This window comes from Megalobrama amblycephala, linkage group LG7, assembly GCF_018812025.1.
Source record: "Megalobrama amblycephala isolate DHTTF-2021 linkage group LG7, ASM1881202v1, whole genome shotgun sequence".
In the NCBI taxonomy this organism is placed as follows: Eukaryota; Metazoa; Chordata; class Actinopteri; order Cypriniformes; family Xenocyprididae; genus Megalobrama; species Megalobrama amblycephala.
This window is the reverse complement of record NC_063050.1, coordinates 18661178-18688792: the sequence shown is the minus strand read 5'-3', so window position 1 is coordinate 18688792 and position 27615 is coordinate 18661178. Positions and strand designations below refer to the sequence as shown.

General features: G+C 37.0%; 3 protein-coding genes across 4 annotated transcripts in view; 1 reads left to right on the top strand and 2 right to left on the bottom strand.

Moving 5' to 3' along the window:
• The window catches only part of gsk3bb (glycogen synthase kinase 3 beta, genome duplicate b), a 37129-nt gene extending 23629 nt beyond the window's left edge, over positions 1-13500 (bottom strand). Inside the window, exons 1-4 of one of the 2 annotated variants that reach the window (XM_048196334.1) lie at positions 13383-13500; positions 11330-11611; positions 1547-1740; positions 1255-1338 (exon numbers count right to left, since the gene is read on the bottom strand). In XM_048196334.1, the coding sequence (XP_048052291.1) occupies positions 1255-1338; positions 1547-1740; positions 11330-11417 (366 nt within the window). In that variant the 5' untranslated portion in view covers positions 11418-11611; positions 13383-13500. Of the gene's footprint in view, positions 1-1254; positions 1339-1546; positions 1741-11329; positions 11612-11812; positions 13361-13382 lie in introns of those variants that run through there. The other variant, XM_048196333.1, reaches the window with a different exon arrangement.
• taf5 (TAF5 RNA polymerase II, TATA box binding protein (TBP)-associated factor) lies at positions 13430-24975 on the top strand. The gene is made up of 11 exons (XM_048196332.1): positions 13430-13835; positions 16601-16826; positions 17725-18040; positions 18857-19020; positions 19508-19643; positions 19721-19841; positions 20573-20702; positions 21271-21435; positions 21630-21807; positions 22432-22609; positions 24156-24975. Exons 1-11 carry the CDS (start codon positions 13430-13432, stop codon positions 24371-24373), a joined length of 2238 nt encoding a protein of 745 aa, XP_048052289.1. The 3' UTR covers positions 24374-24975.
• Positions 24976-24980: 5 nt separating this feature from the next.
• Positions 24981-27608, bottom strand: atp5md (ATP synthase membrane subunit k). Its single transcript, XM_048196339.1, has 4 exons — positions 27487-27608; positions 27016-27118; positions 25181-25276; positions 24981-25088 (listed from the first exon to the last, which is right to left on the bottom strand). Exons 2-3 carry the CDS (start codon positions 27100-27102, stop codon positions 25187-25189), a joined length of 177 nt encoding a protein of 58 aa, XP_048052296.1. The 5' UTR covers positions 27103-27118; positions 27487-27608; the 3' UTR covers positions 24981-25088; positions 25181-25186.
• Between the last annotated feature and the right edge of the window lie 7 nt (positions 27609-27615).

Genomic DNA, 27615 nt, shown 5'->3' with positions numbered 1-27615 from the left:
TTTATAGCTGTATTCTTATAATGATTTGAAGAAGAATGTTTTGTGTATGTGTAGGGAGTATAATGAGGGAGTTCCCTTCAGGGACATTTCATTCAATTTGTTCATAATATACTGGAGAGTCTCATGAAAAGAGTATACCCCCCTTCCACAAAAAAGAACTAAACATTTTTATTCATATGTTGAATAAAGATTTTTTTTTTTTTTACCATATTAGAATGATTTCTGAAGGATCATGTGACACTGAAGACTGGAGTACTGATGCTGAAAATTCAGCTTTGATCACAGGAATAAATTACTTTTTAAAATACATTAAAAAAGGAAAACAGTCATTTTCAAACTGTAATAACGTTTGACAATATTACTGTTTTTACTGTATTTTTGATCAAATAAATGCATCATTGGTAAGCATGAGACTTCTTTAAACACACTTTTTAAAATAAATCACAATTATTACAATTTGACTAGAATAAGTTTTATTCTTTATTTATTTATTTTATTGTATTTATTTTTGGGGTTAAAAAAAATCTTAGTGCAATGAAAAATGCATATTTTTAAAAATATTCACATATAAAATATATCCCTTAAAAATATAGAAAATAATTCATAGCACCATTTTTATTATTTCTTGATTTATTGTGACGTTTTATTATAAAATAAATTAAAATTACAGTAATGAAAACGTGATTTTTTTTGCATTACAGAACTGAAGTCATAAATATGTCATATATATAAAGCCTCTGAAATTTTCTTCTAAAATTAGCATTTTTATCAAGCTTGTACGTTTAGGTTCAGCTATTTCATTTTAATGGCAATTAATATGTCCTTTTCTTTGCCATTAAAGTGAAATAACTGAATAAACATAAGAGAAAATTTCAGATGGCACTTAGAGGCTTTTGCATCTGAAGTCTTCATATATTTACTATAACTTTTAACATTTTTCATTTATTTATTTATTATATAAGTCATTATTAGCAACAGATTACAAACTTTAGTGTGTGCCAAGTGTGTTTTGCTGGTGTCCAGAGTGTAATTTAGTGTGCAAGAGCCAAACCAGCGGGGCTCTGCTGCAGTCCCTCACAAGCACAGCTCATTGTAAAGTTAGGTATCAGACTGCTACTCACTTAGGCTTGCACCATAGGAATACATATCCCATAACCCAGAGCATTTGCTGGGAAACTACTGGCCGGCATGTTTCTGATCTATAGGGCACATGATGCTGCTCAGAAAAATGGAGGGAAGAAAAGTGGCACTCACTTTGTCTCCACTGGAGTAGAAAAAGTACCGCAGACGTACGATGTTACAGTGATCCAACTTCCTCATGATCTGTAACTCACGATTCTGAAAAAAAAGTATATACAGAGAAAAAAGAATCATGAGAACTGACAGGCTAAATGTTTAGCAAAGGTCAACCTTGTCACCTCAAGGCTAAACGTTAAACGTATTTTGGCCAAACATTTCTGACGCACTTGTGCTCATCAGCTTCTCTTTCTTAGAAAATCTGAGTTTATACATGTAAAGACACAACCAACGACACACACATTCTTACCTTAAACCTTTTATCCTGCAGAACCTTCTTTATGGCCACCAGCTCACCGGTGTCGCAAAGCTTCGCTTGATATACGACCCCAAACGAGCCATTCCCGATGACCTTTGTGTCCGTGTAGCTGACCTCCTGAGGTCGGTCGGGACCCTGACCAGGGGTTGCGGCCACCGTTGTAACTTTACTGCCATCTTTATCTCCTAAGAAGAGAGAGAAAGTACCATGAATATTCCTTTATAATTTACTGGTCTGTTTTTCACAGTCACATGAGCTCTTGGTGTTACTATCCTCATCAATGTGTGATCCTGAGTGTATCAAAAATCACCTGAGCTCATTTTCGACTTAAACACATCCGCTTCACACCTCATTATGTTTTCACACCCCTGAGTAAGTGCTTGAGAACATGAAAATGAGGAATAGGAGCACAAAATGGGAATTGTTCTCAATTATACAGTAGAAAGATATTTTGAAACTCACCGCTCACTTTTTTCTTCTTCTCTGTAAATTTCCATTTCTATTAAGAGTATTTTTCTCTCTATTAAATTAACCTTTTTTAAATGACCCTCAAATGCCTCAAAGGTCTGGTTTCTTGGTGTAACCGACTCTGTATAATCAGGTCTGCAGTCCAGTAATAGGAAATCGACTAAATAAATCGTTTCATGAGTCTTAATTATGGATAATTACTTTGTCTAACTAGCAAATGGGATCATTAATCCGCACAATGAGAAGTTTAATTGGAAACTAAAGCTAGATCATTGTTTAGAAAGTGATCTAGTCTAGGCCAAAGAAAATAAATGTCCACTAGGAAATAACATCAGTGACCTTCTTTCACTTTTTATCACCATAAAGTTGAGATATTTCCATAAACCTTTTACATTCTCATTTGCTACAGTAACATTCAAAGGTTTGAGGTAGTTATGATTTTTTAATGTTTTTGAAAGAAGTCTCTTATGCTCACCAAGGCTGCATTTATTTGATCAAAAATAGAGTAAAAACAGTGAAGTATTATTACAACTTAAAATAAACATTTACAATTTAATTTATTCCTTTGATCAAAGCTGAATTTTCAGCATTACTCCAGTCTTCAGTGTCACATGATCCTTCAGAAACCATTCGAATATGATTATTTGCTGCTCAAGAAAGTTTAAAAGAACAGCATTTATTTGAAATAGGAATATTTTGCAACATTATAAATGTGTTTACTGCAAGCAGCAACCTTCCGTTCTCTCTCTTGAATCCAACACGGAAGTGACTTAAACTGTAATTCATCGACTGGCCGCTAGAGTCAGGCTCCAAAAGGGAGTCAATCACATAGAAAGACCTCTGAAGAACAGGCGAATCTCAACATAACACAGACTGTTACGTAACAGTCGGGATCATTAATATGTACGCCCCCAATATTTGCATATGCCTGCTCATGTTCAAAGCATTACACAAGGGCAGGACGTCTGGATGTGCACAGCTGAATCATCAGACTAGGTAAGCAAGCAAGGACAATAGCGAAAAATGGCAGATGGAGCAATAATAACTGACATGATCCATGATAACATGATATTTTAGTGATATTTGTAAATTGTCTTTCTAAATGTTTTGTTAACATGTTGCAAATGTACTGTTAAATGTGGTTAAAGTTACCATCGTTTATTACTATATTTATGGAGCCGTCGTTATTTTCATTATTAAACACTTGCAGTCTGTATAATTCTTAAACACAACTTCATTCTTTATAAATCTCTCCAACAGTGTGTAATGTTAGCTTTAGCCACAGAGCACAGCCTCAAACTCATTCAGAATCAAATGTTAACATCCAAATAAATACAATACTCACATGATCCGATGTATGCATGCAGCATGCATGATGAACATTTTGAAAAGATCCCTTTGAGGGTTATATTAGCTGTGTGAACTTTGTTTATGCACTCGGGGCGAGAGCTCGGGGCGGGGAGCGCGAGGATTTAAAGGGGCCGCAGCCTGAATCGGTGCATATTTAATGATGCCCCCAAATAGGCAGTTAAAAAAATTAATTACAAAAAATCTATAGGGTATTTTGAGTGAAACTTCACAGACACATTCAGGGGACACCTTAGACTTATATTACATCTTGTGAAAAATCATTCTAGGGCACCTTTAAACAACAACAAAAACATGCTTAACCCCAAACTTTTGAATGTTCGTGTACATTTACAAAGTAGCAGAATATTTCACTTTCACAAATAGTTTGATTATGCATGAGAATTATTCATTTTATGACCAAACAAACAACAGTTTGAGTTTAGTTTGAGTTTAGAGCAGACTAATTTCTAGGAAAATTATGGTAAGGGAAGCAATTTTAAAACTGTTCTTCAGTGTCTGATAAACACACAGAAGGAAAGTACAAGGAAGGAAATATCAGATTAACCATACAGATTTCAAAGCATATACAGACAGTATCATGATTCACTGCAGAGCTTGGGTCAGGAATGCATTGGTGTTACAAAAATAATCTTTCAAAATAAAAGAAACAATTAGCAGCTCGGCTTGTGTTTGCTTTCTAAATGTGCCATATAAGATTCTCTGTCTTTTATGGTCAAGAGCTGTGACTGAATAAAGTGAAAATTGAAAGTGACATGAAGCCATGTATGGTGTCCCATACTCGGAATTTGTGCTCTGCATTCTCCCATCCAAGTGCACACACACAGTGAGCAGTGAGTATTAAACACACACCGAGCAGCCATTTTTTTTTTGCTGTGGCGATTAAGGGTTCAGCACCTCAGTTGTGGGTAATGAGACTGGAACTCATTCACTCTCCCACCTACATTTCCTGCCAGTACTGAGTCTCGAACCCTCGACCTTCAGGTTACAAGTCCAACATTCTAACCATTAGGTCACAACTGCCCCCAATAGCAGTGTAAGTGGTAGTGCATTACAAGTAATGCAAGTTACATAATCAGATTACTTTTTTCAAGTAACTAGTAAAGCATCACTTTTAAATTTACAACAAAACATCTGAGTAACTTTTTCAAATAAGTTACTTTGTTTTCACTTTAATTGACTGACGGCTCTCCTCTCCCCATGTTGAGAAAAATTGGGAGCAAGTGCAGAGGTGTTGTGTGCGCTGTGTGAACATGAAGGTTCTTGTAGGTCTAGGCTAAATGTGAATCTCATTTGCACAAAAACAGATGCAGACTTCCTCAAAATTAAAACAGTGAAATGCAAACTCAGAATATTATGCAATCCTGCAGGCTGCAATAATAAAATATGTTAAATAATACAAATATACTTTATGTATTTAATCAGTGTCTTTGCTGCTGACCTTCAATGATTCAATTCAACTATACTAAGCAAAACATCACATTTGTGCTTCATTTTTGTGTTTTTCATCCAGAAGAGGTAGCATTGAACTTTCTTCTCTTCCGTCCTATTCTTCAGCAATTCAAAATGGAAGTACAGCTGAAAGATTAGTTTGAGCTGCGCCCTCTACTGTACAGGTGTGAATTTGCATTTCCTTAGCCTGAGGCATATTTCATTTGACTTTTTGGGCCCTATCATACACCCAGAACAATGCGGCGCCAGGCGTGACGCAAATGTTTTTTGCTAGTTTCAGCCCAACACAGTTATCATTTTCATGTCCTGCGCCACGTTGTTTAAATAGCAAATGCATTTGTGCCCATTTGTTCACCCATGGGCATGCTGGTCTGAAAACAAGGTGTGTTCAGGTGCATTGTTGGCGCATTGCTATTTTGAGGCAACTGAAATAGACTGCGCCATTGACCCACTGAAACCTGGTCTAAAGTCAAGGGTGCAGTATTTATTTTTTTGTTATTTAAAGGCCGCGTTAGTAATATGTGCCTATATAGGTGGGTGCACAACGTGCGTACTCTCTGCTTATTACACACACAGGGATGCTCAGCAGCACACAAACATTTTTAAATATTAAAAATAAAAGGATTCCACTCTGGAGAACCGTTCAGTCTTTCCGCCATGTAAATAGCGAATCTGCCATGGCGCGAGTGCAACTGTCTTTTAAAGGGAATTTGAGATGAGACTCTGATTGGTTTATTGCATGTTACACCCAAAACACACCCATTAAGAGAATACGGATGGCCCTTTTAGAATGGGCATGCCGAGCATTTTTCCCATCGTTAAACTAGCAAAAGTGGATTCGAACACGCCCTAAGTACACTTGCGCCTTGCGCTTTAGATCATGCGCTTAGATCGTTAAAATAGGGCCCTTGGTGTTTAAAGGGCTTTACTTTTACCAAAAATATTAGTTCATTTGTTGTTTTCTTATTAAAAAAAACAAGCAAGTCCAGGTGAGAAAAAGTAACCCAAAAGTAATGTAACATTATTTTTCATAAAAAGTAACACAGCAAGTTACTTTTTGAGGGAGTAATGCAATATTGTTACACATTGCATATAAAAGTAACTTTTCACAACTGCTGAATAAAACTGAAAAGAACCGTGAATGAATCATTGAGTATGTGAGCTAGAACAGATTCATGAACAAAACTTTCAGTTTGAATCAGGCCAGGAACAAGGTCAAAAAAAGAATAATTTGTTCATGAATTGGGCTTTTAGATAACAGCTCGCTCGGGTAATAATGACTCCAATTTCAGTCTGTTCTTCACAAAACACTAATGTACAGCTTTAGGACACTTAAAATGTAGTGCATTGTTGCAGTGATAAGTCAACAAATATGCTGCATGACATGTTTCAGGCGATCTGAACCAATTTAAGCGAAATACTATAATCATACGTGTGTGTGTGTGTTTGTTTGGCAGGTCAGGTGAGCCGTGGAGTAAAGTGCAGACCAAGCGCACGTTCAGCACGGGGAAATGTGATGAGTCAGAGGGCGTGAATGTGAACACACATTCGCACGACGAGCTAATAAAGATCTCGGCTCCCAAACTTACGCAGCATGGAATTTTAATTGAGTCACGGCCCATTACTTACCCAGATCATCTTCCCATCCTGCTCCTCTGACACCATCCAGCTCGGGAACTGACTAGTCATTTAGCAATTCAGATAAACTGAGGCATTTAATATAAGACACAGCTTAGCTTAATCCTCTTTCCTCTAAGAGACTTTTCATCATTACAGCTACAGCATTTATCACATTATCTCACATACAAAATGATTATCCCTCACCATCCACAATGTTAAGAACAGATGAAAATGAATCGATCATGAATAAACATGAACTGGTAATGAATATCTAATGACTAGCTCTGCAGAATTCAAACAATGAAGTTCTACACATCAACCCTCACTTTTTTCTTTTTTTATATTATAATGAACGTTAGTCAGGATGGACGTCATAATTAACTTGACACGAATGAAAACAGGCACAGTTGTTCAATGCATTCAATTAGGGATGTGCTAATATATATAACATTTTCTTTATTTTCATGTTATGGCCAATAAATACCGATCAATGGCTAATATTAAAATTCTATAATTTTTCGTAAATAAATGAAAACTATAACAATTAATTGCACAATTAATTAGCCAATAAATGCCAATATGCCCTGACTGACACCAATATACCAATATGTAATTTTTTTTTTTTTTTTTGAAAATATTACAAATACAATAATACATATTTTAACTCAAACAATATATTAATGATAAACTTCACTACAGTTGCCGCAATTAACAGAGTTCCATCCCCCACAGGCTTGTTTTCATACACATTAAATAGACATCTATCATAATAAGGTCTATAATAGCTGTAACTAGGTTCATAGCCCTTATTAGCTTTGACAGGTTCACAGTATTTTCTTTAATATGAGCTAAGAAATGTAATCTAACAGCTATGAAAGGCCTGCTACTGTTCTCTGACAAGCATGTCTAGACAGACTATTTGCCGCATGACTGTAATGTGCACGTCACATGCTCAGGTGTAGCCCCTCTTTAGGACACACCCTGTGGAGGAAGTCATGCTGCCTCAGGCCTGGGCGTTGCTATGGCAGCAGGATGAGTCAGCTGATGTGGGGGACTCATTTGCTGTCAGCTGATTATAAACCCCGCACCACCGGAACATACTCTCACATACATGCACAATTTTCAAAATGCAACACCCCAAATATCAAAAAAAGGAATATATATATATATATATATATATATATATAATATATTTTTTTATATTTTTTTTTCTCCATAATATAGCTTTTTTTTTTTTTTTTATTATTTAAATTTAAATAATTTGAATCAATTTGATTTAAGCCCATTTAAGGGCCATTTATACACTAGTTCAAAAGTTTGTATTTAGTAACATTTTAATAAATGTAATATAAACATTGAAATAAAAAACAATAAAAAATAATGTGAAATATTATTACTATTTAAAATAGCTATTTTCTGTTTGAATATATTTTAAAATGTAATTTATTCCGGTTATCAAAGCTGAATTTTCAGCAACATTACTCTTGTCTTCAGTGTCACATGATCCTTCAGAAATCATTCTAATATGATGATTTGATGCTCAAGAAACATTTATTATTATTATCAATGTTGAAAACAGATGTGCTGCTTATTATTTTTGTGGAAACCGTGATACATGTTTTTTTCAGGATTCTTTGATTAAAGAACAGCACTTATTTGAAATAGAAATCTTTTGTAACATTATAAATGTCTTAACTGTCAGTTTTCTTAAATTTAATGCATCTTTACTAAATGAATTTCTTTTAATGAAATATGAATATTTGATGAAATATGAAATATATGTTCTTGACAGGGTTAACAAGGGCACCTCAGTAAAATCTATCCGCTGACTGCTACTTTCTTCATGTTTTGCTTTTGAGGTCAAGTAATGAACTTTCCAGGGAACTAAAAAAAGGAAGGTTGCAAAACATTGCAGTGTGCAACGCCTTCCTATGGCAAGCAATGGAGAATCACTTTATGAAAAAATCAGTTTATATTGCAATATTATATATATTAAGAGGAATACATTTAATAAAAAAATGTATTAACAGCATCTGGTGCAAGCTGTCAAATACTACAGAAAATATTGATGAGGCAGTAATTATCTACACTCTTAAAGTTCCCCTATTATGCCATTTTAAATGTTGCTAATTTTGTTTTGGAGTCTCCTACAATAGGTTTACATGCATCCAAGGTCAAAACACACTTTAATTTTCTCATAACGCACATTGCACATAATACCTAATTTCTCAAAGTACCTGAAGAACGGATGGTTCAAAGATCCAGTCTCTCTAAAACCCCTCCTTTCGAGAGCCTGCTCTGCTCTGATTGGCCAGATGACCCAGTCTGTTGTGATTGGTCTATCGTTTACAGTGTGTGTCAGAAATGAAACGCTCATTACCATATCTGAATCTCAGATCTTCCTCAGCACTTTATACACAGTGATATGAACAGAAATGATGGCGTCAGTTTTTCCATATCAATTCCAGGGCTTATGACTTAAAATCAAAACCTCGATTAAATGAACATTTTACCTCAATTACAATTAATGAACGAATATTTTTGTTTGTTTGTTTTTTGCTCTCATAGTTCACTGACAAGGTTTGTACTGTAAATTTGCTTGACTATTAAAAGGTGGAATATTTTTTTTTATTTTGAAAGCGTGATCTGACATAACAGCTCACTTTCAGCAGTTATTTTATCTATGGTTCGTAACATTTCTTACAGATTTCTGCTCGTTGTAAATCAGATACAGATAAAATAGCACAGTACCAGTATGTAATGAGAGCGATTGCGTGTGGGTTGTAAATAGTTACTTCAAAAGTAGAAAACTATATGCTATAATAACTTTTGAGTTTCTAAGCTACTTTAGTGACAAATCACAGGACAACACCGACAACTAGTTTCTGCGTTCCTGTGTGCGCGACCTTCATGTGATCTTCAGCTACTGTCTGAATGAGTGTTTGTGCCACAATGCAGCTGCGCGAACACGGTAGCTCAATATAATAATACACATCCAATCATCTAATCGCTTGAATGTCCAAACTAGCAAACCGTAATAATCGACATTCACCTCTGTGTTGATTCCATGCCGCTCACTGGATGGGGCGGAGTCACACGCGGTAGCATGTTTTTAAATGGGAAGTATTAACAGGATTAAAAAAACTAAATTACCGACATGGGAAAATTAAGTCGGTTAGAGGTTCTGAATTTCGGTTTCGATTAATCGTCCAGCCCTATTCCAGGGCGAGTCCTTGTACTTTTGAAGTGCATACAAAGTGGATTCGCAACGCTGAAAACAGCGTCTTCTCAACATGTCGACAACAAGAACCAAACTCTTCCAGGCCTCGGCTACAACTACAGTGTTTGAGGGTCAAAATAGATGCTGTTTGCAGGCAGTTAATGAAGACCATAGGCTGGCAGTATGCAAATTTGTTACATTGTTAAGTAGGTATGTAACAGGAAGTGAGACTGGAATTGCTGACGACTCGTTTCAGGCAGTTCAGAATCTATTATTTCTTTTAGGAAACATTGTTGTGCACTTTGATCTTTGAAAATTGGTAATATTTGAAAAAGCTTAATAGGGGCACTTTAAAAATAAAGTTCTCTCAGTGATGCCATATAGAAGAACCATTTTTGGTTCCCCAAAGAACCAGTGAAAAATGAAATAACCATTTTTTTCTTGGTGTGAAGAACATTTTAATAATCTAAAGAACTTTTTTCCCACTATAAAGAATCTTTTGTGGAATGGAATGATTCCATGGATGTTACAGGTTCTTCATGGATCAATTGACGCCAATAAAGAACCTTAATTTTTAAAAGTTTGCGTAGAAAAAATACAAGCTGCGCTGAGTTTCCATTATGGCAATGGACCATTAGGCATATGTTAAGTGCTGGACAAAGTGTCAGTCCACGTGTCCTCCCCTATTGTTAAGATGACTGTGACACTATACTGTAGGTGGGCTAAAGATACATTTGGAAAGGGATAGAGTCAGAGGTGAGTCACACACATCTCTCTGATCCTCCTTTCCTGAGGAGCACAGTGTTGAGATACACATCATTAGTGCAGGAAATGAGTGATCCAGCTGGGCTGAGGCTCAGGAGACAGCCCTGTCAATCAAACCATGGGGCACAAGTTCAAAGAGTGGAAATGGACGTTTTTACTGCTCGTGCAGCTATGAAAACACCATCCAGCTAGAAAGTAAGTGAGATATCAAGCTATATAGTAGCAAGCTATGCCTCAAGACATTCATGGTTTATAAATCAATACCTATTCAAGGATCTCGAGGCACTAAAACAAGCCTTGAGCTCATCAAGGAACATCTTCCTTGTTAAAAGCATGAGGGAGAGGGTCTCAGATCAGCCTTTATATGGCAGATCTATGTATTTACATAATCTGATTAATATAAGAATAGGGTCATGTATGTGTCATGTAAATGCGAGGGAAAAAACAGTTTAACAACAACTACAATGATCCAGAATCAGTTCAATGTGTTTACATGCTTCTGGTTAATATCTATACATTCTTGTGCATGCATGTAAACACAGCCATTGTCTATGCTGAGAAAAAAATCTGGGCACTGCAATCTCCCTGGTATAAAACTACTGAGCTGTGCAATGATGCCCAGGCAGGGTGCTTCCTTAGTGCACAATGCAGCAAATGTATTTCCATTGAGCAGATCTGATAATAAGAGACAGGACCTGACCCATCCCTTGAGATCCAGGCAGCATTGCATTAGGGGATAGATTACATGACAGATGCTCACAAACTGTATATCATACACATATCCATCCTAATAATAACCAATTGTGCAATTCTTGTTTTCCTAATGGTGTTTGGCTGAGGAAGATTATGTTATGAGATATAGAGGAGATGGTCATACTTACTGCTGACTTTCATGTTGCCAAAGGCTGAAGGCTGCGGCACTGGCTTGCAGCTCTCCGCAAATGAGGTGGTCCTAGGCCGGCCGGACATCTCCAAGATCCCGCTACGATCCTTATAGCCTCCTTCAACACAACAGTAAATATCCGGGTCCCAAATAAGCTTCTGTTCACGAAAATGAAGGAAAACTCCAGTGTAGCTCTTCTAATGCAAGGAATTCAGATGTGGTCAGCTGATTGGAGATGAAGATATCCGTTCTTCAACCATTAAATATGCCGTTTAAAGCACTGTACAAAACAAATGTTACAAATTAGTCCCCGTCTTAGAGTTACCGAAGACAAAGTCACAGGAAAATGTCTATGGAGAGCCGAAATCACATTATCTTGAAGACACATTCAGCCTGTCTCAGTTCATATCAGCATATCCAGAGCGCAGAACTGTTATCTCGCATGCGCATAGATGAAATCTACGGGGTGAGATAAACTTACTCAATTATAATTTATCTTTCACTTTATATCCTTCAGATGTTGCTGGCGTGTGTCGATAAAGCTGACACCGAGACTTGCCATGACCGCATCAGTCCTTGAATAGCGATCTAGATCCGATAAAACACAAATAATTCAGGCGTCTCTCTTCCAAATGATCGGACGGTTGTCGCTAGCTTTTTTTTGAGCCCTAAAAATAAAAAATAAACACAGTATTCCTGATGAAGAGGTTCCCTTTCGACTACTACAGTCCCTCTGGATGCCTCCTGTCCTGCTAGCGATGTGAGATTCGTGAACAAATCATTCCTGTGAGTCGGTTCTTTTGAAAGACTCGTCCACGAATCGGACTGGTCAGAGTCGTTTTCGAGTCAATTGATAGTAGAAGATTTGACTAAAGTCATTGTAAGTTACTTAGTAACCGAATAACAGAAATATTGACAAATAAAACGTACTGGAAATATGTTTATGATGGTGAAATGTAAATAAATGTTCAGCAAATTTTATGTCTATTCTATTCACTGTTGCAAACTGACTGAGCTGCGATAAAAATCTAAAAAAAAGTCTAATAAACAGCTGTGTATTTACATCTGGCTGCTTTATTGTAATGTTATAAAACGCAACATGCCACGCCGGGATGTCAGGGACCACGTGGTGACGTGATTTCGTCATGATGTAAAAGAATCCCTGAATTCGTTCTTGGAAATGAACTGTTCAAAAGAACCGATTCTCGGAAATGAATCGGACTTGACTTCCCATCACTACCTCCTAGCGGAAAGTTAAGGATAGCGCAGTACTTCTCATCTGCTGTTGTTACATTACCGCCCCTATCGTTGCTCTGGAAAATAGTACGTGTTTTACGTAAATTCTTCTATGAACGACGCAACTTTACGCAAGCTTCGAGCGGCGCGCGAAATGACGTTAGGAAATTGGTGGAGAATCCGCAAAAAAAATGATTGAGTGTGATAATTCAGGACAAAAATGCTGTTTTTTTATTTTGAGAAATTTAATGTAAGAAAAAAGGAGAATAATTTCAAGAATTTTGGGTATTCATCATTTTGTATTAAACACTGAAAAACTCTTACTTAAACGCGTATTTCATAACGTACCACCCATTTTTAAAACCAATTTTGTTTTGTTATGATACTTGTTTACAGCTACTTTTGTATTTCATTCAAGCAAGAATTGTTAAAAGTATTTGACGTACAAAGTAAAATAAACTAAAAGTAAAAATACCTCAAAAAGTCAGTTCGGGCGGTCAAATATTGCCGCTTTAATAAAAATAGATTTTAATGTCTGACAGTGAGAGGCCATTCAAGACATATTTCAAACTTACTCACGCACACACTATCAAAGTGTTCACACACACGAGATATCAAGTAATATCAAGATAGTTTGGTAGTGTGAAAGCTTTGATAGTGTGTGAGAGACATTATAGAGAGAGAGTTTGATAGTGTGTGCGCGAGTAAAGTTTGAAATATGTCTTGAATGAATGGCCTCTCACAGGTTCCTGATACCTATCGATTCTCTCTAAAAGCTACTGAACAAAACGCCATGCGCGTGTGTCATGACGTACTTCACGCTGTATGCGTCGTGACGTCATTGCATCCAACGCCGGGGAAAATGGCGGCCGTGCAAGATGGACCGATGGAGCTGGACGCAGAGAAAGAGACAAAGCCAGAAATACTTAGCGATGGCTCGTCAAACCTCTCGGGGAACACCGGGAGCGGGTCGCTCTCCTCATCTCCCCTCACCGCTGCCCCCGCCGGCGGAGCCCCGAAGATGGAGGACCAACAAACTTTGATCGCAGTGCTGCAGTTTCTAAAGCGGAATAAGCTGTCAGAGTCGGTGGAGATCCTGAGGCGGGAAGCCGGTCTAGCAGAAGACCAGGAGGACTCGCAGGCTGCTGATGGCAGCGGAGGAGGGAAGAGTGACGGAGATGGAGGGGACACAAACTCTCTGCTCAGCCGGGTGTCCATCGCAGCAGCAGCCGCCCCCCAGAGCACAATGACTGCCATGCCAGTGAAGAGTGAGTGGCACCTACAACTTCTCATTGATGATATTCACCACGCTCCTTTTGAATTATTAAAGCAACAGTACAAAATCAGCTTTATCATATTATCATGCATTGCTCGAGTTAGTCATCATCAATTGCCTCAACAACACATCATTCTTCAGCCCTCCCTTTATAGTCTTGCTTATTTTTGACTTATGAGTACATTTACACTACATATTTTGCTGGTATTTTACCTGCACTTTGTGCATGAAGTTCATGCATAATAAGAGTAATGGTCACATTAAGATGCTGGGTTATTATTGGTAGATCTATAAAGATATAGGCTACAGAAAAACAATTATTAATATTACTGCAATTAAAATACATAGTATTACATATATAATACCATATAAAATGTAATTATTTGAAATTAAATAAATGTTGACAAAAACTAATTTACAGGGTTCCTACGCGGTTTGGAAAAGTATGGAATTTTATTATAGTATTTTCCAGGTCTGGAAAAGTATGGAAAAAAGAAAATGGTGTATGTAATATTGTTTCCAGACTATTTCTCCCATTTTAGTTTTCTGTATCAGATTAAGATTTTTTAAAAATAAATAAATTATACAAGCAGAGTGATTTCATGGCAAAAGTTTAGTGATCATGACGTTAGGAAATAGGTGGAGAATCCGCAAAAAAAATTCAGGACAAAAAATGAGAATTTTAATGTAAGAAAAAAAAGAATAATTTCAGGAATTTTGTGTATTCATCATTTTGTATTAAACACTGAAAACTCTTACTTAAACTCGTATTTCATGACGTACCACCCATTTTTAAAACCAATTTTGTTTTGTTATGATACTTGTGCATTGTTTACAGCTACTTTTGTATTTCATTTCAGCAAGAATTGTTAAAAGTATTTGACGTACAAAGTAAAATAATCATTTATCAAAGTGATCATTTATTGATTGTCAGACTTATGCGAAACTGTTTGTCTTGAACCAAACAACATCAAACCAGCAACATATTACCATCTCAAACTGATGTGTCAAGATGAATATGTGCAGGTTATAAACAGGGCTGCAACTAACGATTATTTTGATAATTGATTAATCTACCGATTATTAGAATGATTATTTGACTAATCGCTGATTATTTCACTGATTTAATCAGTATATTTGATTATAACAAACTGCATTATTGCACTGCAGGCACTAAAAATATGTCATATGAGTCCAAATGACTATTCAACAAAAATATTTGTCAATAATTTTTCTCTGTCGACTAATCGTTTCAGCCCAAGTTATAAAGCATTTTAGGTTTCTTCTCATCATGTAAGCATGTTATCAATTTGAGAAAACAAATGGGAAAATTCCTGAGAAAATATTTACATTAGACTGTACTACATACCAAAAATAATGCTGTATCTCTGTAGAGAAATCTGCAGAGAGGTTTGGAAATTTGAGTCTGGAAAAGTGTGAAATTTTGAAATTGAAAACATGTAGGAACCCTGAAATTAATTTCAGTTTAAATAAACAAAACTAAAACTGAAACAACCAATTAATACAATTTATATATACACTGCCCATATCAGCATAAATCCTTATAATGTTTTAGTGCAAATACATTAAAGTAACTTGACATTATCATTGATCATAAACATTTTCATTTTGATTACATAATAATGTCAAAGTCAGACATGCCCCTTTGCCAGCTGTGATGCCTGGTTACTGGTTTAAACTTGGCCCAGGTTTGTAAAAGATTTTTGGGTCAGCACACCTTAATAGCTTCAACAATTGATTGCCAATTAAGTTTAGAATACAATGAACCAATCAGAACCCAGTTTAGGTCAGATAGCTGCTAATGGTGGATATTTTGAGGAACAGAAAATTTAAGTTTTTTTCTATATATAAACTGTTTATGTAATAAAATATGTTTTCGTAGTTTTTGTTGTCCCTTATCAGTGCAAAATTATCACAAATTAAAAAGGATTCATGCCAAAATTGCCAAAATCCCACTTTTCTAGGGTGTTTCCAAACCTTTGGAGGGCAGTGTATATAAATGTTTGAATTTAAATAGGCAAGTACTTAAGATGTTATAAGTTTGGGAACAGTTCTTCTAATCTTAATTGATGGAGTGTGTAGCTTTTAATTTCTTAAACAACCGTGTAGGAAGTAGAGCTGGGCGATATATCGCATGCGATTGTCACACGCATTTCGTCAGTAGGCGTTTCATCTGCGATAATGAACGCGATATTGCATAGCTTGTCAGTGAACTACGGCTCTGTCTATTAAATGCCGCTCCATTTGAAAGCAGGTGATGGCGATTTAGCAGTAATCAGGGAACCAGCTTTACTGACGAAATGCGCGTGACAATTGCATGCGATATATCGCCCAGCCCTAGTAGGAAGACACATCATGGCCATATTCCAGGATGACAATGTCAAGATTCATCAGGCTCAAACAGTAAAAGAATGGTTAGGAGGGAGCATGAAGAATCATTTTCACACATGAACTGGCACCTCTGAGTCCAGACCTTAATTTCATTGAAAGTCTTTGGGATGTGCTGGAGTAGACTTTACAGAGTTCTTGACTCTTGCATTGTCAATACAAGATCTTGACCAAAAATTGATACACCTCTTGATGGAAATACCATCACGTCAAAATCTTGACCAATATATATATATATATAACATAAACATCATATATATATATATATATATATATATATATATATATATATATATATATATATATATATATATATATATATATTGATGTTTATGTTGTTTGCTGCAGGCGCAGAAGACCAGCCGGATGTCCGTGTGGTGCTGTCAGCGTACAGCCAGCAGGGGGACCCCTCTCTATACCAGGTGTATTACAGCGACCTGAAGAACTTCATAGAGTCAGTGCTGGACTGCCACCGAGCGGAGCTGTCCCAGCTCTTCTACCCTCTGTTCGTTCACATGTACCTGGAGCTGGTCTACAACAACCATGAGAGTGAAGCCAAGGCTTTCTTTGAGAAGTAAGCATCAGATCTTGAAATTAAAGGGTTAGTTCACCCAAAAATGAAAATAATGTCACTTATTACTTACCCTCATGCCGTTCCACACCCGTAAGACCTTCATTTATCTTCGTAACTCAAATTAAGATATTTTTGTTGAAATCCGATGACTCAGTGAGGCCTTCATAGCCAGCAATGACATTTCCTCTCTCAAGATCCATTAATGTACTAAAAACATATTTAAATCGGTTCATGTGAGTACAGTGGTTCAATATTAATATTATAAAGCGACGAGAATATTTTTGGTGCACCAAAAAAAACAAAATAATGACTTATTTAGTGATGGTCGATTTCAAAACACTGCTTCAGGAAGCTTCGGAGTGTTATGATTCTTCTGTGTCGAATCATGATTTGGATTGCATGTCAAACTGACAAACTGCTGAAGTCACGTGACTTTGGTGCTCCGAACCGCTGATTCATAACGCTCCGAAGCTTCCTGAAGCATTGTTTTGAAATCGGCAATCAATAAATAAGTCATTATTTTGTTTTTTGGCGCACCAAAAATATTCTCGTCGCTTTATAATATTAATATTGAACCACTGTACTCACATGAACTGATTTAAATATGTTTTTAGTACCTTTATGGATCTTGACAGAGGAAGTGTCCATTGCTCCCTATGGAGGCCTCACTGAGCCATCGTATTTCAACAAAAATATCTTAATTTGCATTTCGAAGATTAACAAAGATCTTACGGGTCTGGAACGGCATGAGGGTGAGTAATAAATGACAGAATTTTCATTTTTGGGTGAACTAACCCTTTAATCAGGGATGATATAAATATCATCATCATGTAATTTGATGATAATTTTTAAGTCTACACATTGTGGCTCATCCAGTTCACTTCCTTTTTGCCGATAGGTTCAGCGGTGATCAGGAGTGCTACTATCTGGATGACCTGCGTGTTCTCTGCGGCCTCACTAAGAAAGAGCACATGAAGGGGAACGAGGCCCTGCTGGATTTCCGCACCAGCCGTTTCGTGTTGCGCATCTCCAGAGACTCGTACCAGCTGTTGAAGAGACACTTGCAGGAGAGACATAATAACCAGATATGGAACATCATTCAAGAGCACTTGTACATCGACATCTTTGACGGCATGCCTCGCAGCAAGGGTCAGATCGACAGCATGTCCGGCAGTCTTGCGGGAGAAGCCAAACGAGAAGCCAATAAAGCCAAGGTTAGATAAGAAGAGCAAGTATTTCCATATAGTGTTGTCAAAAGTACCGCTTTCGGTACCAAGTCGGTACTGAAATTTTAAAAATGTGACGATACCAGCATTTCCCCCTAGCATTTTGAGCGCTGTTGAGCAGATTCTTAAATGCCTCTGATTGGCCATTATGTTCACGCACTCAACAGATGTGTCTGTGATTGGCTACAATGATCAACACTTCAAAAACGTGTTGTATATAGACATCTTTGAGCTCTTATACAGATACACACAGGAGTGTTTGAAAGCAGGCGTCTATCAGCTGGTATCATCACAGCGGATCCACTGATAGACACATTTTTGAAGCGCTTTTGAAGCTTTGATCATTGTAGCCAATCACAGACATATCTGTTGAGCACATTAACACAATAGCCAATCAGAAGTGTTTAAAGGTTAAAGAGGTTAAAGCTGAATTTTCAGCATCGTTTCTCCAGTCTTCAGTGTCACATGATCCTTCAGAAATAATTCTAATATGCTGATTTGCATTTTTTCTTCTTATTAATGAATTGCTGCTTAACAGTTTTGTGTGATACATTTTTCAGGATGAAAATGAATAGATTGTTATAAAAAGTTTTATAAGTTTTCATCCTGGCTGAATAAAAGTATTAGTTTCTTTTAACCCCATTCTTGATGGAATCACAGCAGGAAATTTTGCGCTTTTACATTTGGAATTATGATAAAAGACATTGAAAAAGATTGTAAATCATCTCATGATTGAAAATCACTCTTGAATTGAAATCATCTCGTTCTTAAAAATGATTGCTTGTTTTAATGATGTGGTACCAGGTGTACTATGGGCTGCTGAAGGAGCCAGAGATTGAAGTCCCGCTAGATGATGAAGATGATGAAGCAGAGAATGAGGAAGGGAAGCCCAAGAAGAAGAAAACTAAAAAGGACAGTATGGGCTCCAAGAGTAAGAAACAAGACCCTAACGCCCCTCAACAGAACAGGTATGACAGAAACTCACCTTTCAGCTGCTATGGAAAAACCCATGTCATACAGCTTACTTGTACACTACTGTTCAAAAGTTTGGGGTGAAGTTTTTTTGTTTGTTTAAATAAGTTAGTCCTCTTATTCAGCAAGGATGCATTAAATTGATCAGAAGTGACAGTAAAGATATTTATAATGTTGCAAAACAATTCTGTTTCAAATAAATTCTGTTCTTCTGAACTTTCTATTCATCAACGAATCCTGAAAAAGTGTCAATATCTTCCACTAACAAATTAAGCAGCACAACTGTTTTCAATATTGATAATATAACACAAGAATTCTTTCTTTCAAAAACATTTAAAACATCTTAGCGACTCCAAACTTTTGAATGGTAGTGTGTATTGGACTATTATTTTCATGAGAACTTAAAGTTGATGCTTAAATTATTTGGAACTGTATGTATAGTTTCATAACCTCTTATTCTTTTTGGGCTGTTCTGACTGACAGGATCCCTCTGCCAGAACTGAAGGACTCGGACAAACTGGATAAGATCATGTACATGAAGGAGAGCACCAAAAGAATCCGGCTGAGCCCGGAGAACCTGCCTTCCATTTGCTTCTATACGTTCCTCAACGCCTACCAGGTTGGCGGCATTTTTGTTGATAATTGACTTTGGCGTTTGCTTAACTTTGCATGTGCTGATCGCGTGTTGTCGCTCAGGGTTTGACGGCGGTTGACTTCACTGACGACTCCAGTCTGTTAGCGGGAGGATTTGCAGACTCCACGGTTCGCGTGTGGAGCGTCACACCCAAAAAATTACGCAAAGTCAAATCTGCAGCAGGTAAGGAACTTTCTTATTACTCTCACAAGTATTTGAGTGAAAATTTTACTTTTGATATCTTAGTTTTAATAGTCCTATAACTTTTATTTCCAGGTTTAAAGGGAAAGGTCACCCAAAACTGAAAATTCTGTCATCATTTACTCACTCTCATGTTCTTCCATGAGAAACCTTGCAAACCCATAAGACTTTTGTTTATCTTTGAAACACAAATAAAGATATTTTTAATGAAATCCGAGAGATATCTGTCACTCAACTGAAAGTCTGTTCACCGAAAACTCTTGACGGTTCAAAAAGTTCATAAAGAGATTGTAAAATAAATCTATAAGAATCGAGCGGTTTAATCCAAGTCTTTTGAAAAGACTCGATCGCTTTATATGATGAACAGATTTAATTTAGGCTTTTATTCACATTTAAACATTAATCAGTGAACATACATAGAGCACATCAAATATGGTTTGTGGCTTGACGCACAAACAAACCTCTTTGGTTCTTGTGGAAGCTTCGTTGAATAAACTTTCAATGGAGGGACAGAAATCTCTCAGATTTCATTAAAAATATCTTCATTTGTGTTTCGAAGATGAACGAAAGTCTTACGGGTTTGGAATGACATGAGAGTAAATGATGACAGTATTTTCATGTTTGGCTTTTTAAAGATTTTTTTATTTCTAGACCCCAGTGTAAGTGGTGTATGATGCCTCGCACAATTTTAATCATGCTGTCCTTTTCTCTAGACCTGAATCTGATTGATAAAGAGTCTGATGACGTTCTGGAGAGGATTATGGATGAGAAGACGGCCAGTGAGTCTAAAATCCTACACGGTCACAGCGGTCCGGTGTATGGCGTCAGCTTCAGTCCAGACAGGTATCAAACATGTCGTCGAAAGTAACTTGTATCACCATGAAATGCTCCTCTAAGTAATACAGGACAACCTTTGGAGGTGTGTAAGCATAAGACCAACCAAACAATTTGTTTGCTATCGACTAGGGCTGCACGATATATCGCATGAGATTGTCACGCGCATTTCGTCAGTAAAGCCGGTTCCCTGATTACCGCTAAATCGCCATCACCTGCTTTCAAATGGAGTGGCATTTAATAGACAGAGCCATAGATCACTGAAAAGCCACGCAATATCGTGTTCATTATCGAAGGCGATTCATCTGCGATATGAACGCGATATTGCGTGGCTTTTCAGTGATCTACGGCTCTGTCTATTAAATGCCGCAACATTTGAAAGCAGGTGATGGCGATTTAGCGGTAATCAGGGAACCGGCTTTACTGACGAAATGCGCGTGACAATCTCATGCGATATATCGTGCAGCCCTACTATCGACTAAACATTTTTTCATGATTTGTTATCTTTCTGCAATTTTGAAGCGTTCTGCAGCAGCTGAGCTGACAGTGTGGTTTAATATCTTCATCTGTCTCTTAGGAACTATCTGTTGTCCAGTTCTGAGGACGGTACAGTCAGACTGTGGAGCCTTCAGACGTTTACATGTCTCGTGGGGTATAAAGGACACAACTATCCAGTGTGGGACACTCAGTTCTCACCCTTCGGCTATTACTTTGTGTCTGGAGGACATGACAGAGTGGCACGGTATGCCGGATTCTCATTACTGTAATGATGTTATTATTTAAATCAGCATACACCCAAAGAGGGTGTAGAATGATTATCATATGGCTTGTTTCATAATTCGTTTATCAAGAGACTTGCCAGTGAATGACAAGATATTGCATATGTTTTCAAGACCTTAATCAAAAATTCATGTTAAATCTTCATTTGTTTCCCAGGCTCTGGGCGACGGACCATTACCAGCCATTGCGGATATTTGCTGGGCATCTGGCTGACGTCACATGCACGCGATTCCACCCCAACTCGAACTATGTGGCCACAGGCTCGACCGACCGCACTATACGGCTCTGGGATGTCCTGAATGGAAACTGTGTCCGCATTTTTACAGGTCACAAGGTACTGAAGTCTTCCAAAGGTGATTGAATGAATGATATCACCATTAATCCCATTTGCTCAATTTGCATTGCATCACTGTCTCTGTGAAGTTCTTTCATTATTGCTCCTTCTCGAGTGTTTTTTTTTTTTTTTTTTTTGTGTGTGTTATTTTTATAGTCCTACTATTGTAAGATTTAATAATATTTATAAATAACTTATTTTTTTATTATTTTAGTTTATCCATTTTATGTGTTATTTTTATTATTATTTTTTTCTCATTATTTTTGTTTAGCTTTTCTTTTTTTTTTTTCCAGTTTTAGTATTTAATACTTTAGTTTATATCAGTTTCTTGCCAAGGCAATAGTTGTAATTTTCTCATTAAGTTTAAATGCATCTAATATTTATATTTTATGTTTTTCTGCTTTATTTCTATTAATGTTTACAAAAAAAAAAACTATAAATCAGTTAAAAACAAACAGTTCCTTCTCATGTAATTTTAAACACAACACTTTCAAACCTGCTCAACTCTTCTTTATTATGTTCATTCTTTGCAGTTTATCACCCAATGATCCTTTTATACCCCAACTTTCCCATATGCCGAGTCATATGAGTAAATAATAAAAAGTGATCGTGTTTGATTTTCAGGGTCCCATCCATTGTCTTGCATTCTCACCTAATGGAAAGTTCCTGGCATCTGGATCCACAGACGGGAGAGTTTTACTATGGGATATTGGACATGGGCTGATGATCGGAGAACTGAAGGGCCACACTGACACAATTTATGCCCTCAGGTTCAGCAGAGATGGAGAAATCCTCGCATCAGGTTAGGATTTCTAGCTCTGTATCTCAAGACCACGTTTATGACCACAGATTAGGACTTGTTTTGTTTAGATTGACATAAAGTGTAACTACAGTATCATATTTGATACAGGCCTCCAAATTATCAACATCTCATTGATAGTTTATACTTTGTAGCGAGTAAAAAGCCACTAAGTATGATTCTAAATAGGGATGTAACGATGCATCCGGAACCGGTTGAAAATCAAAAACGTGACGATTCAAGTCGGTTGAGATGCTAAATGAATCGCAATACATTTAGGGGCGGGGGTTTATATGAATGTATATCTGAGGAGAGCTGACTGTGTTCAGAAAAGTTTAGATAGTATTTTCTTTTCATCTTACTTGCGTACAATGCATTTTAAAGTAGTTTTTATAAGCGCACAGCGCTGCTTTGTTTACAGTGGTAACCAAGGAAGCGCTGTATTGCCACTGTTCCATAAGCGCCACCTGGTGTCAAGACAGTGAATTTGCGTTCTCATGCAGCCCGTCTACTGTTATGAAGTTTTATGTAGCATAATTTCACAAGCTAAAGTCTGAAGATTCTGTTTTTGCTTCAAATGTTAAAAATTATTATAATTTAAATTAAAAACTACTCATGCTGCATGTATGCAGCATCTTTGTTGGGATTGTAATTAAAATGCAGTGGTTGCCTGGATTTTTTTTTTTATTTCAATTTAGTTTTGTTATAAAGATATATAAATATGCAACATTATGTCTGAGAAATAATAAAAAGACATTTTTCTCATTTAAATCTCATTTTGTAAAAAAAAAAAATGAGAAAATCGAATCGTGAAACCAGTATCGTGAATCACATCGAATCGTCAGTTGAGTGAATCGTTACATCCCTAATTTTAAAATATTACACTTATCTTATTTCCATGAAATTTTTACTGCATCCGGTATGGTCTTGCAGCTGTCAGAGGAGAAACAAAAGCTGCTGCTCTCCATTTACGTTGTCTCCGTGCGCGTTCATATGTAAATTACAAGAGCTTATTTTGTCCATTAGATCGAAAGATTTGAAAAACCCATACATTTACCCACCCATAGACCCTCCCCTCGAAGAAATCAGGACTGAAGTGGTTGAAAGTGGATAAGAGACTAATTAAAATACTGATTTAAAAAATAGCTGTAAACGAGTGTCCTGAAGCACCAAAATGCTTATTAATACCAGGTGGGCCTAAGTTATTGGGAGAAATGTAGTGGCAACTGACATTTATATGCATTTTTATTTAAGTAGTCAACCATACTGTTATAAAGATCTCATTGGTTTGCATTGTAAGCTAACATCTGTTTTCACCTTACTTTTGGCCATGTAAACATCGGCAACTTGGTGTTATTATCGCCGAGTATGAGCTCCATATTCTCTTATATCATACTGTATGAGCCATAAAAGCCTGATGTATCAAATAAGATACTCAACACGCATATGCAAATTTTAGCTTTAAGGTTCACTAAACTGTTCCATTTCAAAGAATTACATTTTTCTTAATTTCTCAGGCTTTGATAGTAATAAAAGTAATTTGTTCCAGGCTCTATGGATAACACAGTTCGGCTGTGGGACTCCATGAAGGCTTTCGATGAAGTAGAGACGGACGACTTCACTGCAGCAACGGGCCACATCCACCTGCCTGATAACTCTCAGGAGCTGCTGCTGGGGACGTACCACAGCAAATCCACACCCGTCACCCACCTGCACTTCACCAGACGCAACCTGCTACTGGCCGCAGGGGCATACAACTCCCAGTGAAGTGACCACATATTTCAGAGGACAATGACTTTATGTAGCCGTGTGTTTTTCATGAATGGTGCATATTATTTAAAGATTACCGCTTACCCTAACATGTTAAATAGTTTCAAGCGAAGTGAAAGACCTTATCAAGCACTGAGCATACCTGGGAGCAGCGACCAATACCTCTTTCGTCATTCATATGCTGATCCTAGATCTTACACCAGGGGTGTCCAATCCTGCTCCTGGAGGCCCACTGTCCTGCAGAGTTCAGCTCCAACCCCAATTAAACACACCTGAACCTAACTAGGTCTTACTAGGCATACTAGAAACTTCCAGGCAGGTGTGTTGAGGCTAAACTCTGCAGGTCAGTGGCCCTCCAGGACCGTGTTTGGACACCTTATGCTCTTAAGCTTACTTTTTCTCTATGCTTGTTTTCAAGGCCCTTATGCATCAAATGTCTCAATGTCATGGCTGGTCTTGTTTTGTCTCTTTAAACTTTTCCATTCTAATTCAGAATCTGCTCCTTGATTTTTGCAATGTGCTGTATATGAGCGCTGCTCTCAATTTCTGTACAAGCTTTTATACGAGTGCCTCATTGTAAATAAAACAAGTTTTCTACACAGCGTTTGTTGGGTGTGTTTTTTTTTATTCTTTACATAGTTAAACTGAAGTTATGTGGTCAAAACAAGGACATCCAGCTTCCCCTCCATGTATTCTGCATTCACAAAACATCCTGAAGAGAAAGAGGTAAAGAGTTGGAATGCAAATGCAACTTTTGGAAATGGAAAATGAATATGCATTAAATTAAATTCAGGTGACACTTACTATAAATTAACTTGATGTCACAGCCTTTTGCTTCTTGGGCTTCAATTTGAAGAAGAGGATAATGGCAGCGATGCTGGCATATGTGGCCAACACACACTGGAGTCAAAGGGGAAAAAAAAAAAAAAAAGTCCAGTTTACATAAAGTACTTTTAATTTGTGGGAAACAAAGTATGGAAACTTTTTTCCGCCACCTAGCAAGAAATAAAAAGGTTGCGCCTTTTTAGACTCGCAATTCTGACTTGATTTCTCACAATACCGAGTTCATTACTCGCAATTCTTACCTTTTACCTCAGAATTGTGAGACAAAAACTCGCAATTAAAATTTGAACGGTATAATTTGCAATTCTGCTGAAAAAAAAAAGATTGAATTGCAAGACAAAAAAAAAAAAAAAAATTTGAACTGTATAATCGCAATTCTGAGTTTGTATCTCAAAGTTCTAAGGGAAAGAAAGCCAGAATTGGGAGACAAAAACTCACAATTAAAATTAAGTGTATAACTCACAATTTTGAGGAAAAAAGCCAGAATTTTGAGATATCTCACAATTAAAATTTGAACTCTATCCCCCAGTTTCACAGACAAGGCTTAAGCCTAACCCCCGACTAAAATGTACATTTGAGCCATTTTAAATGAAAGCAACTTGTGCTGACATATCTTAAATTATGTCATTGTCATTGTTTTGTCTCAAGATGCACACCAATGATGTTTTTTTCTAATGTACGTTTATAAAAGCTAATTAAATGTTCTAATTGAACTAAGGCCTAATTCTGGCTTAATCTAAGCCCTGTCTGTGAAACCAGAAGGCCTATAGTTTGCAATTCTGAGGGGGGAAAAAAGTCACAATTAAAATTTGAACGGTATAACTCGCAATTTTGAGGGAAAAAAGCCAGAATTGTGAGATAAAATCCCGCAATTAAAATTTGAACTCTATCCTACAGACAAGGCTTAAAGGATTAGTCCACTTTTAAATAAACTTTTCCTGATAATTTACTCACCCACATGTCATCCAAGATGTCCATGTCTTTCATTCTTCAGTCGAAAAGAAATTATGGTTGAGGAAAACATTCCAGGATTTTTCTCCATATAGTGGATTTCAATGTCCTACGCCTTCCCTATTCTACTTATGGAAAAAAACTAAACTGGCGCCACGTTCGTTCCGTAAATTGAATAGGGAAGGCGTAGGACATTCAGCGTAAGCGTTTTGAAGAATGTGGAAACGGAAAGTACGTTCAAGGCGATATTTTGTGTTTATAAAGCATAAACGGTTGTATTTTTTTTTTCAGAAATGACCAATCGTTTCACTAGATAAGACCCTTATTCCTCATCTGGTATCGTTTAAAGCCCTTTGAAGCTGCACTGAAACTATAATTTTGACCTTCAACCTGTTGGTAGCCATTGAAGTCCACTATATGGAGAAAAATCCTGGAATGTTTTCCTTAAAAACTGACGAAAGAAAGACATGAACATCTTGGATGACATGGGGGTGAGTAAAATATCAGGAAAAGTTTATTTAAAAGTGGACTAATCCTTTAAGCCTAACCCCCAGACTAAAATGTACATTTGAGCCGTTTTAAATGAAAGCAACTGGTGCTGACATATCTTAAATTGTGTCAATGCCATTGTTTTGTCTCAAGATGCACACCAATGATGTTTTTTTCTAATGTACGTTTATAAAAGCTAATTGAATGTCCTGATTGAACTAAGGCCTAATTCTGGCTTAATCTAAGCCCTGTCTGTGAAACCAGAAGGCCTATAGTTTGCAATTCTGAGGGGGGAAAGTGTCAATTATTTTTTTATTCCCTACTGGAAACAATCTTATTAAACCAATTCAGCTTACATTCCTCCTGCCAGTGATGGTGTATGAATTGAAGTACTTGGCGATGCCAGTGAACTGGTGTTGAGTTCCAGCGTCGTGTCCACCCATGATTTCTGTGCGCAATCTGGCGATCAAGAATTCATAAAGGAGCATCAATACAAAGTTACGAATCGTTCTTCATTATTACGTAAGGTCACGCAAAATGCGTAAAGGACAACACTGCATATTAGAGTAATGGCAGGCTGTTTTTGTGAAATACAGTTGTAGTTTCAACACGATATTTTATAACTAATTTCTAATGTTTGATATTCATAAATGTTTAATAATATATGTTTAAATCCGTTTGCTAACACGAACATCTTTAATGTAAACGCACCCTCTCTGTTTTACCAAGCAGAATATATTTGTTTTGCAAGCAACATAAAAGCCTCGCTTTCTAAAACACGCTAAAATACATATATTTCTGTTAAAATATAAGACATGATGACTTACCAAGCAAACTGGTGCCCTTCAATGGAGACGCCGGAAAGTGAGTGATTTGAGGAAACCCCACCTTCGCGGTGATAGCTTGAATGAACTGTGCTCATTGGATGACACTCACGTCAATCGCTTTTCACACTG